The sequence below is a fragment of the Eleutherodactylus coqui genome, chromosome 7 (genome assembly GCF_035609145.1).
Source record: "Eleutherodactylus coqui strain aEleCoq1 chromosome 7, aEleCoq1.hap1, whole genome shotgun sequence".
NCBI classification, from domain to species: Eukaryota; Metazoa; Chordata; class Amphibia; order Anura; family Eleutherodactylidae; genus Eleutherodactylus; species Eleutherodactylus coqui.
The window spans coordinates 86,944,946-86,957,198 of NC_089843.1; the positions used below are offsets into that span (position 1 = coordinate 86,944,946).

At 46.7% G+C, this 12,253-nt stretch overlaps 1 protein-coding gene across 4 annotated transcripts in view; it reads right to left on the bottom strand.

Moving 5' to 3' along the window:
* Nucleotides 1-12,253, bottom strand: part of AFAP1 (actin filament associated protein 1) — a 137,974-nt gene that overhangs the window by 10,630 nt on the left and 115,091 nt on the right. For all 4 annotated transcript variants that reach the window (XM_066573328.1, XM_066573330.1, XM_066573327.1 and 1 more), the window contains 2 exons: nucleotides 9,028-9,218; nucleotides 8,538-8,699 (listed from right to left, as the gene is read on the bottom strand). In XM_066573328.1, coding sequence (XP_066429425.1) covers nucleotides 8,538-8,699; nucleotides 9,028-9,218 — 353 coding nt within the window. The remainder of the gene's footprint in view (nucleotides 1-8,537; nucleotides 8,700-9,027; nucleotides 9,219-12,253) is intronic.

Consider the following 12,253-nt stretch of genomic DNA (forward strand, 5'->3'; position numbering starts at 1 on the left):
GAAGACCTGTCGTGATCTCCTTCTGCCGTCTAAATGACACCGCGGAAGGAGGCGTCTGCACTGTTTCCTCCATTACTTGGAGGGTTTCCCTTATGGATATTACGAGGCCGTACATTAGGCTGGCTAGGCGCGACACCTGTTCCTCGTCTAGTTCCAAAACTGACGAGCCTGCAGAGTGGTCGTAGTCTTCAGACCCACTGCCCTTGCCTGCCGTTTGGGCCGTGTCCTGGGGCGCCTATGAGCAAGATGCTCGAGGGGACTCATCGCGAGCCCGGGCTGGTCTCGCAGAATACCGGGACCGTGAAAAAAATGCCTTGATCTATGATAAGCATGCACGGACTCCCTGGACCATGAGAGCCATGAGAGTCCCTGGATCGTCTGGACTTTGAGGGTCCAGACGACCTCCCGGTGTGGCGCGCTCTATGGGGAGTGTCCTCGCTGCTAAGGGACCTCCTCCTTTTGTGTGCCCTCTCTCGTGCATATTCCGAGGAGGACGCGTCTGAGCTGGGCTCTAACCGGCGTAACATCGCCGCAGAGGATATGGCCAAGCCAGAAAAACGGCAGCGGCCAGGGACCTCGCCCGTTGGGGTTCGGGCCCTGGCTCCACAGGGGCGGCGGGGGGCACCGGGGACCCTGGGGCTGCGCGCACCGCGGCACATCTAGTGCAGCGGGGGTCGACTTGACCGCAAGCGAACTTACCGCTGAGGTAGTGCAAGCGTAATGCTTCACCCTCCCCTTGGCCGGGCTGGAACCCTCTGATCTAGGGTCAGACATGGCAACAGAAAACAATTCCCAGGTAGCGGGAAAGCTAAGTACCGTTACAGGAATGCCTGCAGGGGGGATGGGGAGGGCGAGGGGGGAACACCGCAAAGTGCTGCCTTGGGCAGGGCTTACCCGGTCTAGCAGCTGTTTCTGCGGTTCCCCCGGTCCAGCTGGAGCCTCTGGTCCTGACGCTTGGATGCTGTCGGAAGTCGACGCTGGTGTACCATACGATCTCGCGGCGTTGGTGACCCGGCAGGTGCTGTGGCAGGGACTGCTGCGGAGTTGCTACTGCTGCTGGTGCCCGAGACAGGAGGTGCTGCTGCTGTCCGGGTGCTTTCTCCGTTGCAGAAGGAAACTGCAGAGGGAAACTGCAGGACTGCAGGGCTGAACGGCTGGAAGGCTGGAAGGCTGCTGTGTGCTTCAGGCGAGCTGCAGGTGCTGGGCTCAGAGGTGTAGACCAATGAAGTGTCCCAGAGCGCGGCCATTCCTCTGTCCGGCGGTCTTTTTACACTCACCCCGGTCGGAGGGGGCGTGGCCTGCCCCGGAAGCGTCCCCGCGACCCGGAAGTGACGCTTTCCGGCCGTGACGACGGCGCTCCGCCCCCCGGAGCGCCGTGCCCGGAGGTGGCCTGCCGGCCGGCGTCCCGGCGTCCTGCGACACGCAAGCTTCTATCCCTGGCCGGGAGAGCTGCCGCTGCCGCCGCCTTTGCTGCTGCTATCGCCGCTGCCATCGCCGCTGCCGCTGCCCCCGCCGTTGCCACCGCCGACGTCCTGATGCTCCTTAAGGTATGCGTTCAAAGCTCGGCTGTGCGGTCTGTCCGTGTGGCGCCGGAATGCTCCATAGTCCCAAGCGGGGGTGTCTTTGTCCTGGGAGCCACAGCCTGCCCTTGCGTCGACTACTCCAGCAGTGCTGCCCCCTACGCGTCACCGTCAGACAGTGCGCTACTCCAGGGAGGGGGAGCCCTATGGCTGGCGGGTAACCGACTCAGATGCGCATTGCATGGTCGGGCCCCTTTTTCTTCTCTGGGTGAGACGCCGCAGTAGTGGTGGAGACACCCCCTGCCTGCGTCTCCCCCGGGAGGCCAGTAGAGCCAGGGAAAAGCCCCGACTCCCCGGATTCCCGCGAATAGCTCTTTCCATGTCTGCCTCCTAGCAGACACTAAGCTAAAGACTAATTAGCTGAGTGCCTGCAGGGGGGATATAGCCAGGTAGGGAGGAGCTAACACTTTTTTGCTTAGTGTCGCCTCCTAGGGCAGTGGCTATATCCCATGGTCTAGGCTGTGGCCCCCAATGATACGGACGAGAAAGGTTAACCCCTTCATGACCGCTGACCGTACATTGACGTCGCTGCTGCCTGGGCTCTGTGCAGCAGCGACATAAATTTATGCCAGCCACTCTGCTGGTGATCGCAGCCCCCCACAGCAGGTAAACCACCCCTGTTAGCAGCCTGTTCAGAGGGCTGGCGTTGGGACATGATTGGTTCAGGTCCAGATGACTTAAGGCCCATTTACACACACAAATAATCTTTCAAAAGATTGAAAGATCAGCGATCATTTTACATAAAGTACTAAAGGCCCATTTAGACAACGCTTATCGCTCAAAAGCTGCACCATGGACAGCAGATACAGCTTGCAGTCCTGCTTATCAGTTGTTCTGCCAGGGAAGGGGGCTGACAGCTGAGGCAAAGCAATCAGCTCTTCCCCAACAGAACACAGCGTGCGGTGCTGCTCATCAGCTGCTCTGCCCAACGATGGTTTTCAAGCAGAACTGAAAACCGTAATCCGGCAAAAAACTGAAAGATGGGCACATTTAGACACAATGATTTTCGCTCAAAAGACGGCTTTTGAGCAAATTTTGAGTGATAATCATTGTGTCTAAATGGGCCTTAAGCCAATGATAGCCAGTGCTGGCTGGCACAGATTGTATATTACAAGTATCAGTGCTCTCAGAAGAGGGATAAGGAGAGCTGACTGTGTAAAACACCAAACATTAACCCCCCTTCTATTACTAGCTTCTATACCATGTGTTACACTATACAATCACCTATACCAACTAGTCATTTTTTGAAATGTATCTAGAAATAACTTCCTTCTTAAAGGGCACATTCACATGCAGGGGACTTTGGTGCAGATCTGCAACAGATTTCATGGTTTCAAATGAAGGGGGTGAAGTCTGTTGTGGATCCATGTCAAAAATCTGTGTACAAATGGCCAGCAGTGGTGTAATGTGGAATTAGATTATGGTACGTTCACATGGAGGGAAATTAGTGCAGATGTTCCACAGTGGAAAAGCGGCACCAATGTCACTCCATGTGAACGTACCCTTATATTCATCTGTTACATCAATTACTATAATCAATTCACGAAATCATCAATACAGCTTATATATAAACTAAACTGATTGCAAAAGAAAATTAAAAACATAATTATGTTAAATTAGTGAATCTAAACTGCTCAGAAACGTGCAAAATTTGTTAAATGTGCTTCCAAAACAGAAGTAAATAAGTAGAAATATAGATTTGATAAAAAAATAAATTGTACAATATGTATGTATATATCTGACATACTACTGCAGTTGGAAAAATTAAACTTTAAACATTTTCCTCAATTTCGGCATTTACAACAATTGCGCACAAATCATATTGGTCTACTTTTACCACCTAAATAAAGTACACTATGTGCCAAAATTTGGCTTTGCCATTAAGGCAAAAACAGGCTTGATCTTGAAGGGGTTACATTGCTTAAAAAAAAACAAAAAAAACACGTAATTGCATAATTTGAAAGCATTTACCTAAACTGACCACTAGAGGGAGCACCTTATTCTCTTATCTGCTGCTCAGGCACATAAAAATCCAATCATTTACCCATTAGCTATCAGATTGCTTCCCCGTTGCATCAGCCGCAGACTGGCGCATGTGGCGACTAAATTTAGAACAACCGTTACACATAAAACTATTTCATGATGACGCGACTCTAACCAAATGTGATTTCTCCAAATATGTCAAACCTGCAATCTTCCAGCAATCATATGACTATAAGGCGCACATCGATTCTGTCAGACTTGTGAAATCAAATTCTAATTTCACTCTTGCCCATACACTGAACCAAATGAGAGAATCAACAGCGTGGGGTCACAGCTAGGGGGGCCGCGGAGGTAAGGGCCATTCGGCTATTTATGCCATAACTCAAGTTAAACAATTCCGGCTTCTATATGTATGAATACAAGGCTGATCCCATAGCCCAATTACAGAACATAGCAGTCAGGGATACAATATATCAATGAAGCTGTATTACCCCATGGAATATACACTGCTCAAAACAATTAAAAGGGTTTTCCAGGAGTCAGCTACTGATGAACCATCCTCAGGATAGGTCACCAATAATTGATCAGCAGGCATCCGCTGCTTGGGATCCCTGGCAATCAGCTGACTGAAAGGATAGTGGCACTCGGATGACCGCATGCTGTCACTTCAGTCCATACCAGGAACTCTGCCATGCATTGTATAGTGGCTGGGCCTGGTATTGCAGCTCAATCCCATGCACTTGACTGGGACTGAGCTGCTGTTGGGCTATGTGACCACTGATGCCACATGCCTGAGAAGAGGCCCCAGCACTCACCCAGCCTCTTCAATCAGCTGATTGGCAGGAATTCCGAGCTGATAAATCACTGAGCTCATCATCCTGGAAAACCCTTTAAGAAAATACTTAAGCCCCATATTGGATCTCGTTGATCTCTATTCATATCTGCCAAATGTGCTCTGTGTGAACATGTCTCATCTGTGAAGAAAAACGGGTGCCAATAGCGGGTGCCTGCTAATTCTGGTGCTCTCTGGTAAACGCCAATCAAGCTTCACGATGCCCAGATGTGGGCACAGCTCCCCCTACAGGATGTCGGACCGTCGTGGCACCCTCCCGCAGTGTGATCAGACACATGTAGGCCAGTAGCCTGCTGGAGGTCATTTTGTAGGGCTCTGGCAGTAGTGTTTTTCACACAAAAAAAGCAAGTACCGCTGCTAATGCTGTAAGAATGTAAGAATGTGCCATCTTGGAGGAGCAGGGCTACCTGTACAACGTGAATGGGCTGCAGGTAGCGCCTCATGTACCAGTAGTGACAAGACCAACAAAACTGGAGAAGAGAAGAATGATCTGTGGCCACCACCTGCTAAACCACTTCCTTCTGTAGGCATTGTCCTGCTGTTGCCTCTCCCCTGCACCTATTGTCATTTTGTATTTAGGCCCCCTATTAGTTGGCTTAATTTACACCAAAACTTCTGGTGCAATTTAGGCAACAAACCCTTTTTTCAGACAAGATGGGGAAAAAATATCCGAAAGTGTCTAAAACACAGTAAATTTGGTGTTCGACGTGCGCGCTCCCGAGACGCTACCAGCGGTGTCTCCCTGACAACCAGACGCCCCGTAGCCGCCGACCGGACCCCGGGATTGAACGCGGCCGACCACGGCACACGCTCTTGGGCCACAGTCACCCACCGCCAGGCAGCAGGTAACCGGCGCTAGGCCCCGGGGCCCAGCGGCAGGCCCCTGACAACAGACGAAGGCTCCGGGGCCCGGCGGTCTATACAGTCCCCCCAGCGCACACAAAAAACCCCCCGACCCCTCACTTACATGAGGCAGGGCTGCTGGGCTGGGCTTCTCAAGTTTCTGCACCTTCCTCTAACAGAGAATGGTAGCAGAATGGCCGCTCCAGCGCGCTCCCGAGAAGTGACAGCTCGTCTGCGCATGCGCAGAAGAGCTGTAGCGGCTAGCAGGCTGAAGCGGCTTGTGCTGAGAGCAGAAGACCGGACTGCGCAAGCGCGTCTAAAAGAGCAAGCAGACAGCGAAATTAGACGGAGCCATGGCGACGGGGACGCTAGCAACGGAGCGGGTAAGTGAATAACTTCTGTATGGCTCATATTTAATGCACGATGTATATTACAAAGTGCATTAATATGGCCATACAGAAGTGTATACCCCCACTTGCTGCCGCGGGACAACCCCTTTAAGTCCACTAGTGGGACAAATATAAAAAAGTTAAGAAAAGTGTAAAAAAAAACAAAAAACTTTTCCTTTCCTTAGTATGTAAAGAAAACACAAAAAGAACTACAAAATTTGATATTGCTGTGTTCATAATGATCCGCATAAACAGTTAGTAAATTATTTAAACCTGTAAAGTGCAAGCACTGAATTAAAAAAAAAAAAGGCAAAAATAGCTAATTTTGCCTTTCTTGCCTTACAAAAAAAAACAGAACAAAAAGTGATTATCGAGTCACATGGATTAACAAATGGTAACATTAAACAGTACAACTCGTCCCACAGAAAAACCTCTCATACAGCACTATTTACGGTAAAAAAAAAGTTAAAGGTTCTTTAAATATAGTGATAGATAAAAAAGAGTTACAAAAAAAGCCTTAAAAAACTATATGAATTCGATATCCTTGTAATCGTTCTGATTCGCAGAATTATTTCAACATGTTATTTATATTGGATGCTGAACGCCATTTAACCCCTTAAGGACGTGACCTTTAGCCCCTTAGTGACGGAGCTTTTTTGCTTTTTTCCATTTTTGTTTTTTCCTACTCCCTTTTAAAAAATCGTAGCTCCTTTATTTATCCATCAGCGTCGCTGTATGTGGGCTTGTTTTTTGCGGGACGAGTTGTATTTTTCAATGGCACTATTTATTGTACCATATAATTTACTGAAAAACTTTTAAAAAATTCTTAGCGGAGAGAAATGGAAAAAAAAACAACATTCCACCATCTTTCGGTGCGTCCTCTTTCTACAGCGCACAAATTGCAACAAAAACGACCTGATATTTTTATTCTATGGGTCAGTACGATTACTACGATACCAAACTCATATAGTATTTTTTTTGCTGTAGTACTTTAATTTTTTTTTTTTAAGATATTTAATTTTTTTCAATTATTTTCTGCGGTCATTTTGTGCGCGCAATAACTTTTTTATTTTTCCGTCGATGTCGCTGAGCAAGGGCTCATTTTTTGCAGGATGTTCTGTAGTTTCCGATAGTATCAATTTGGAACACATACGACTTTTTGATCGCTTTTTATTGCGTTTTTTCTGGGAGACAGGGTAACTAAAAAAGTGTATTTCTGGCGTTCTTTTTTTTTTTTTTCAGACGACGTTCACCGTGCGGGAAAAATAATTCACTACTTTGATAGATCGGACTTTTATGGACGCGGCGATACCAAATACAGATTTTTATTTTATGATTTTGATTTTTTAATAATGGATATGGCAAAAGGGGGTGATTTAAACTTTTATAACTTTTTTTTTAACAATTAAAAAAACTTTATTATTTTTTTTTACATTACTTTGAAGTCCCCCTGGGGGACTTTAACATGCAATGCTTTGATCGCTCCTGCAGTATGACGTAATGCTATAGCATTACGTCATACTGCTTTTTTACAGGCAGTCTTTCAAGCCACCCTGTGTGGATGGCTTGATAGGCAGTCTGCTAAGGCAGCCCTGGGGCCATTCATTAGGCCCCCGGCTGCCATGACACCTGCACGGATCCCCCGATCTCACCGCGGGGGGGCCGTGCGGGACCCCCGAACAGCGTTCGGGGGATTTAAATGCTGCTGTCAGAATTGACAGCGGCATTTAAAGGGTTAATAGCCGCGATCGGCCGAACAGCCGAGCGCAGCTATTGCCTGCGGGTGTCAGCTGTAATAAACAGCTGATGCCCGCGCTGTATGGAGGGAGATAGCGCCGCTACCTCCCTCCATACACGTCCTGCAATAGCAGGACGTAGTTTTACGATAGGGCTGTCACTAAGGGGTTAACCCCCCTTCGTTTTTTCCTTCCCCCCCTTTTAAAAAATCGTAACTCTTATTTATTTACTGACATAGATGTCGGAGGGCCTGTTTTTCGTGGGATGAGTTGTATCTTTCAATGGTACTATTTAATGTACTATATAAAGTGATCTTATTGTGGGGGGGGGGGGGGGGGCCTTACGGGACCGCCAAACATCGGTCGGGGGGATTTAAACGCAGCTTTCAGAATTAACTGCGGCATTTAAAGGGTTAACAGCTCCGATAAGTCACGCAGCTTATTGAAGGTGTTGTGGGTGGTTGTTGGCTGTAAGAAACAGCCGGTGCCCGCGTTGTATGGAGAGAGATCGCCTCGTGATCTCTCTTCATACATACCTCGACGCTGTAGGATATAACTGTAGAGGTTGTTGCATTTCTAGCTGTTTTGCTGCAGGAAGCAGATGTCTTCATACACTGCGCAGCGACCTGGGTGTATACTGCAGGCCAAGTCCTAGTGACATGAATAGGACTCAGCCTGCAATACCAATTGGAGCCACTGCGCAATGTACGGAGCGGTTTGCTTCCTGCAACAAAGCAGCTAGAAGGGGACACCACCGATAAAAGTGTACCCTCCCTTTTTTGAGCATTGTGTATAAATCGTATAGGACTGTGATTTTCATTGGAATGAACATGATGGAAGGTACCAAAATTCCTGAAAACCAATCTTAAAAATCTCCTTTAGATCATTATTGTAGCCTGAGCCTTAGGGTGCAAGACGTACAAAACTTGCTTGAAAATACAACCCATTATTTACATGGGCGATTTGTCTCTCGCAGCGAAGTTGCGAGACGGAAAAATCTCAGCATGTTCTATTTCGTGCGAGTCTACTAGGAGAACACAACATGCATTTGGGTTGTCTGTGTCCCGTGCGATGCGAGTCGTGCCCGAGAATGTTTGGCGAGACTGGCAGTCACCCGTGGGAATGCACCCTTGCAGAGAACAACCACTCTTACCTTGGCCTTCCTTAGCACATGGCCTCGTACCGGGGAGTTATTTGCATTGGACTGTCTCTTTAGTGCAGCAGCACTGTTGACTGGTAGAGAGCATTCCGCATCGCTCGTGTCACAACTGGAGATGGGAGAGTTCTCCACAGTCCGATGCCGGAGACTTGGAGACTGCAAGGGTAAAACTATTATCAGCCCATATATACTCCTAGTTGTAAGATATTACTGCCATATACAACTCACATAATCAAAAGGTGGGTCAAAACAGGCAGTAGTCAAACAGGCTCTTAAGGAATCCACATAATACTGCCAGACAGTGCCCACACTATATTACAACTCAGTTCCTAAATACCACCACCATACACTGCCAAATAATACTAGGAGGTCACAGTCGGATCCTGGGCTTTACATTCTTAGGTGCTACCTTAGGGAATGGAGACCCTGGACAAATGCCTAGTTTGCCACCCCTTTGAGCAGCTCTTGGCCCAAGAAGTCTTACCTGTGGCCTTGATGTTCCAGTCTTGGGTTCTATAGCAAGACCAAGAGTAATTCCACCTGCCATAGCTTTCTTCAGATTTTCTTTCACCTCTGTCAGCTCCAGTTCCAGATTAACCCGCTCAGACTCCTTCAGTTTACACTCTTCCTCCAGCTTCTTTAACTTGTCCTCCAGCATTGCCTGAGATTTTCTCCCTAGAAAACAAAGAATGAGGACATTTCTTGTAAACGGCCACAGACTGAACTGCCCCTGGTAGATAGCTAGAGAAAAGGGTCAACAAACAGCGTCACTCTTGTCCATGGCCTGTGCCTTGCAAAGCAATTCAGCCCCATTTACATGAATAGAAAAAATGGCAGATCCCCAAAACAGACTGTATATAGCTCATCTTATGACTTATCATAACCCCTTAAGGACCCGCCATCTGGTGGTTTTACTGCCCTATTTTATTTTCTCCAGTGCCCAAAGTTATTTTTGCTGCGTATTATTTCCCCATGACATAGGGATATTTTTTAGATCTATTTTTCCCCAATTTTATTTTTAGTTTTATTGGGTAAAAAGTTAAAAAAGCGTTTAATGTTGCCTTTTTAGCACTGCACTAGATGCCTTACAACAATCCCATATATTTCAACTAGCTGATATACCCGGCTTCGCCCAAGTTAATTTGGTACTGGTGTTTATCTGGTGTTCAGACGGAAAATTTTATGAAGTCGTGGTTACTTTAGAGATACCGAGGAAAAATATATGTTCACCATTTTGCATGGTTCTTTGCGTTACCCAGGAAACCCCACGTGGAGGCAACCATGCGACGTTTCCTTTATATAAAATGACATCAGGAAGAGAGAGAATTAGATTACATACGTAAGATTTGGACGCTAATTCTTTGGCGCTTAGAATTAAATAATCGAGTTGGGATCTATTAGCTTTTCTTACTTATGACTTAATCAATACCCGTGCCAAATTTCAAGTTTCTATGACATCGGAAAGTGAGAGAATTAGATTATGTAAGTAAAATTTGGATGCTAATTCTTTTGCACTTAGAAATGAATAATCGAGTTGGGACCCATTAACTTTTCCTATTTATCACATAATCAATGCTCGTGCCAAATTTCAAGTTTTTATGACATCGGGAAGGGAGAGAATTAGATTCCGTATGTAAAATTTGGACGCTAATTCTTTTGCGCTTAGAACTGATTAATCGAGTTGGGACCCATTAGCTTTTCCTATTTATGACATAATCAATGCTCGTGCCAAATTTCAAGTTTCTATGACTTTGGGAAGTAGGAGATTTAGATTCCGTACGTAAAATTTGGACGCTAATTCTTTTGCACTTAGAATTAAATATTCAAGTTGGGACCCATTAGCTTTTCTTATTTTTAACATAATCAATGCCCGTGCCAAATTTCAAGTTTCTATGACATCGGGAAGGGAGAGATTTAGATTCCGTACGTAAGATTTGGACGCTAATTCTTTTGCGCTTAGAATTGAATAATTGAGTTGGGACCCATCAGCTTTTCCTATTTATGACATAATCAATGCTCGTGCCAAATTTCAAGGTTCTATGACATTGGGAAGTGAGAGAAGTAGATTGCGTACATAAAATGTGGACGCTAATTCTTTTGCGCTAGAATTGAATAATCGAGTTGGAACCCCTTTACTTTTCCTATTTTGGAGATAATCTATGCTTGTGCCAAATTTCAAGTTTCTACGACATCTGGAAGTTGAAGAATTAGTGGCGAGTCAGTCAGTGAGTGAGTCAGTCAGTGAGGGCTTTCGTCTTTATATTTATAGATGGGGCTGCTCACACAAGCATCAAAGCGTAGTGTCTTTAATGCTGCGCTTTGACAGCGATGCATGTTCTATCTTTGGCTGTTTTCAGCCCTGCATCGCCCATTGAAAAGAATGGGCAGCAGTTTCAGCACTGCTGAAAACATGGCACAACTTGGTGCCACGTTTTCGGCAGCGCTAAATGCCAGCTACACTACCAAAAAAAGGAATACTCAGATAGCTGGCGCTGTCTGGAACTCTCAGGAGCTCCGTGCAGGCTGCGGGGGGCACTTGTCAAGCCCACAGAGGATCTTTTGCTAGTGACGGGGATTGAAACCCAGCCTCCAGCAAGAGATTGCTGTGATTGGCTGAGCCCCGCTGAATGTCATCTGGCTCTGCCAATCACAGCCAGCGCTAGATGCACCAATTACAGCCATGAATCCAGCAGTGGCTGTGATTGGCAGAGCCAGCTGACACTCACAGGGGCTCAGCCAATCAGAACAATCTCTTGCTGGAAGTGGAGGATTTTAATCCCCATCACTAGCAAAAGATCCTCTGGTCAGCGAGGACAAATGCCAGGGGTTCTGGAGAGTAGCGGCAGGGACCAGACAGCGTCAGCTAGGCGAGGATTGATTTTTTTTTTTCAGTATCCTTGGCTGCGTTTTCAGCTGTGCCTTTACTGCAGTTTCAGCCAGCGCTGCTGAAACGGGGCTAAACCTGCGGTAAAGGCAGCATTGAAAAACACTGTGGTTCGGCAAACGCCTGTGTAAGGGAGGCATAAGGCTAGGTGAAAGAAATATGGAAATTTGGAGCTTTGCATACAGATGTAGCAAATGATAACTTGACAGTTAACACATACCTTAAAGGGGTTCTACTAAAAACAACTTTTCTCACCTATCCAAAAGATACATAAGAGTCGAATCAGTGGGGGGGCTCACCACTCAGATGCCCATCGACATTGAGAATAGGGGCCCTTCACTTTGTTACTGCACTCACCAGCAGGGATGTCAGAATGAATGGAGCTGTAAATGCGTATGCACGGCATTGCTCCATTCATTTCAGTGGGGCTCACGGAAATAGCAAAGTGCAATAACTGCCGCTCCATTCAATCTCCTCCTCACTGCAGTCGGTGCAGCAAACCAGCAATGAGGTGGAGCGGGGGACATGGGACCCCCATTCTCAGTATCGTAGGGGTCTCAGCGGGAAGACCCCCCATTGATCAGACCAATCATATATTCTGTGGACAGATGATAAAAGATGTTTTTTGAACAACCTGTGTAACCGCAATGTGATAACTCAATTTACAGTCCAGTCATGTTACCGATGGCCACATCTGTAAGACCCAGATACTTGCCATTTTGAAGTTCTTTAAACACAATTATTGTAAATTCTTCATATATTTCCTGCTCTAAATCATATACATTAAAGGATATGGACACTTCTTTTCACTTATAGAAACTTGGTC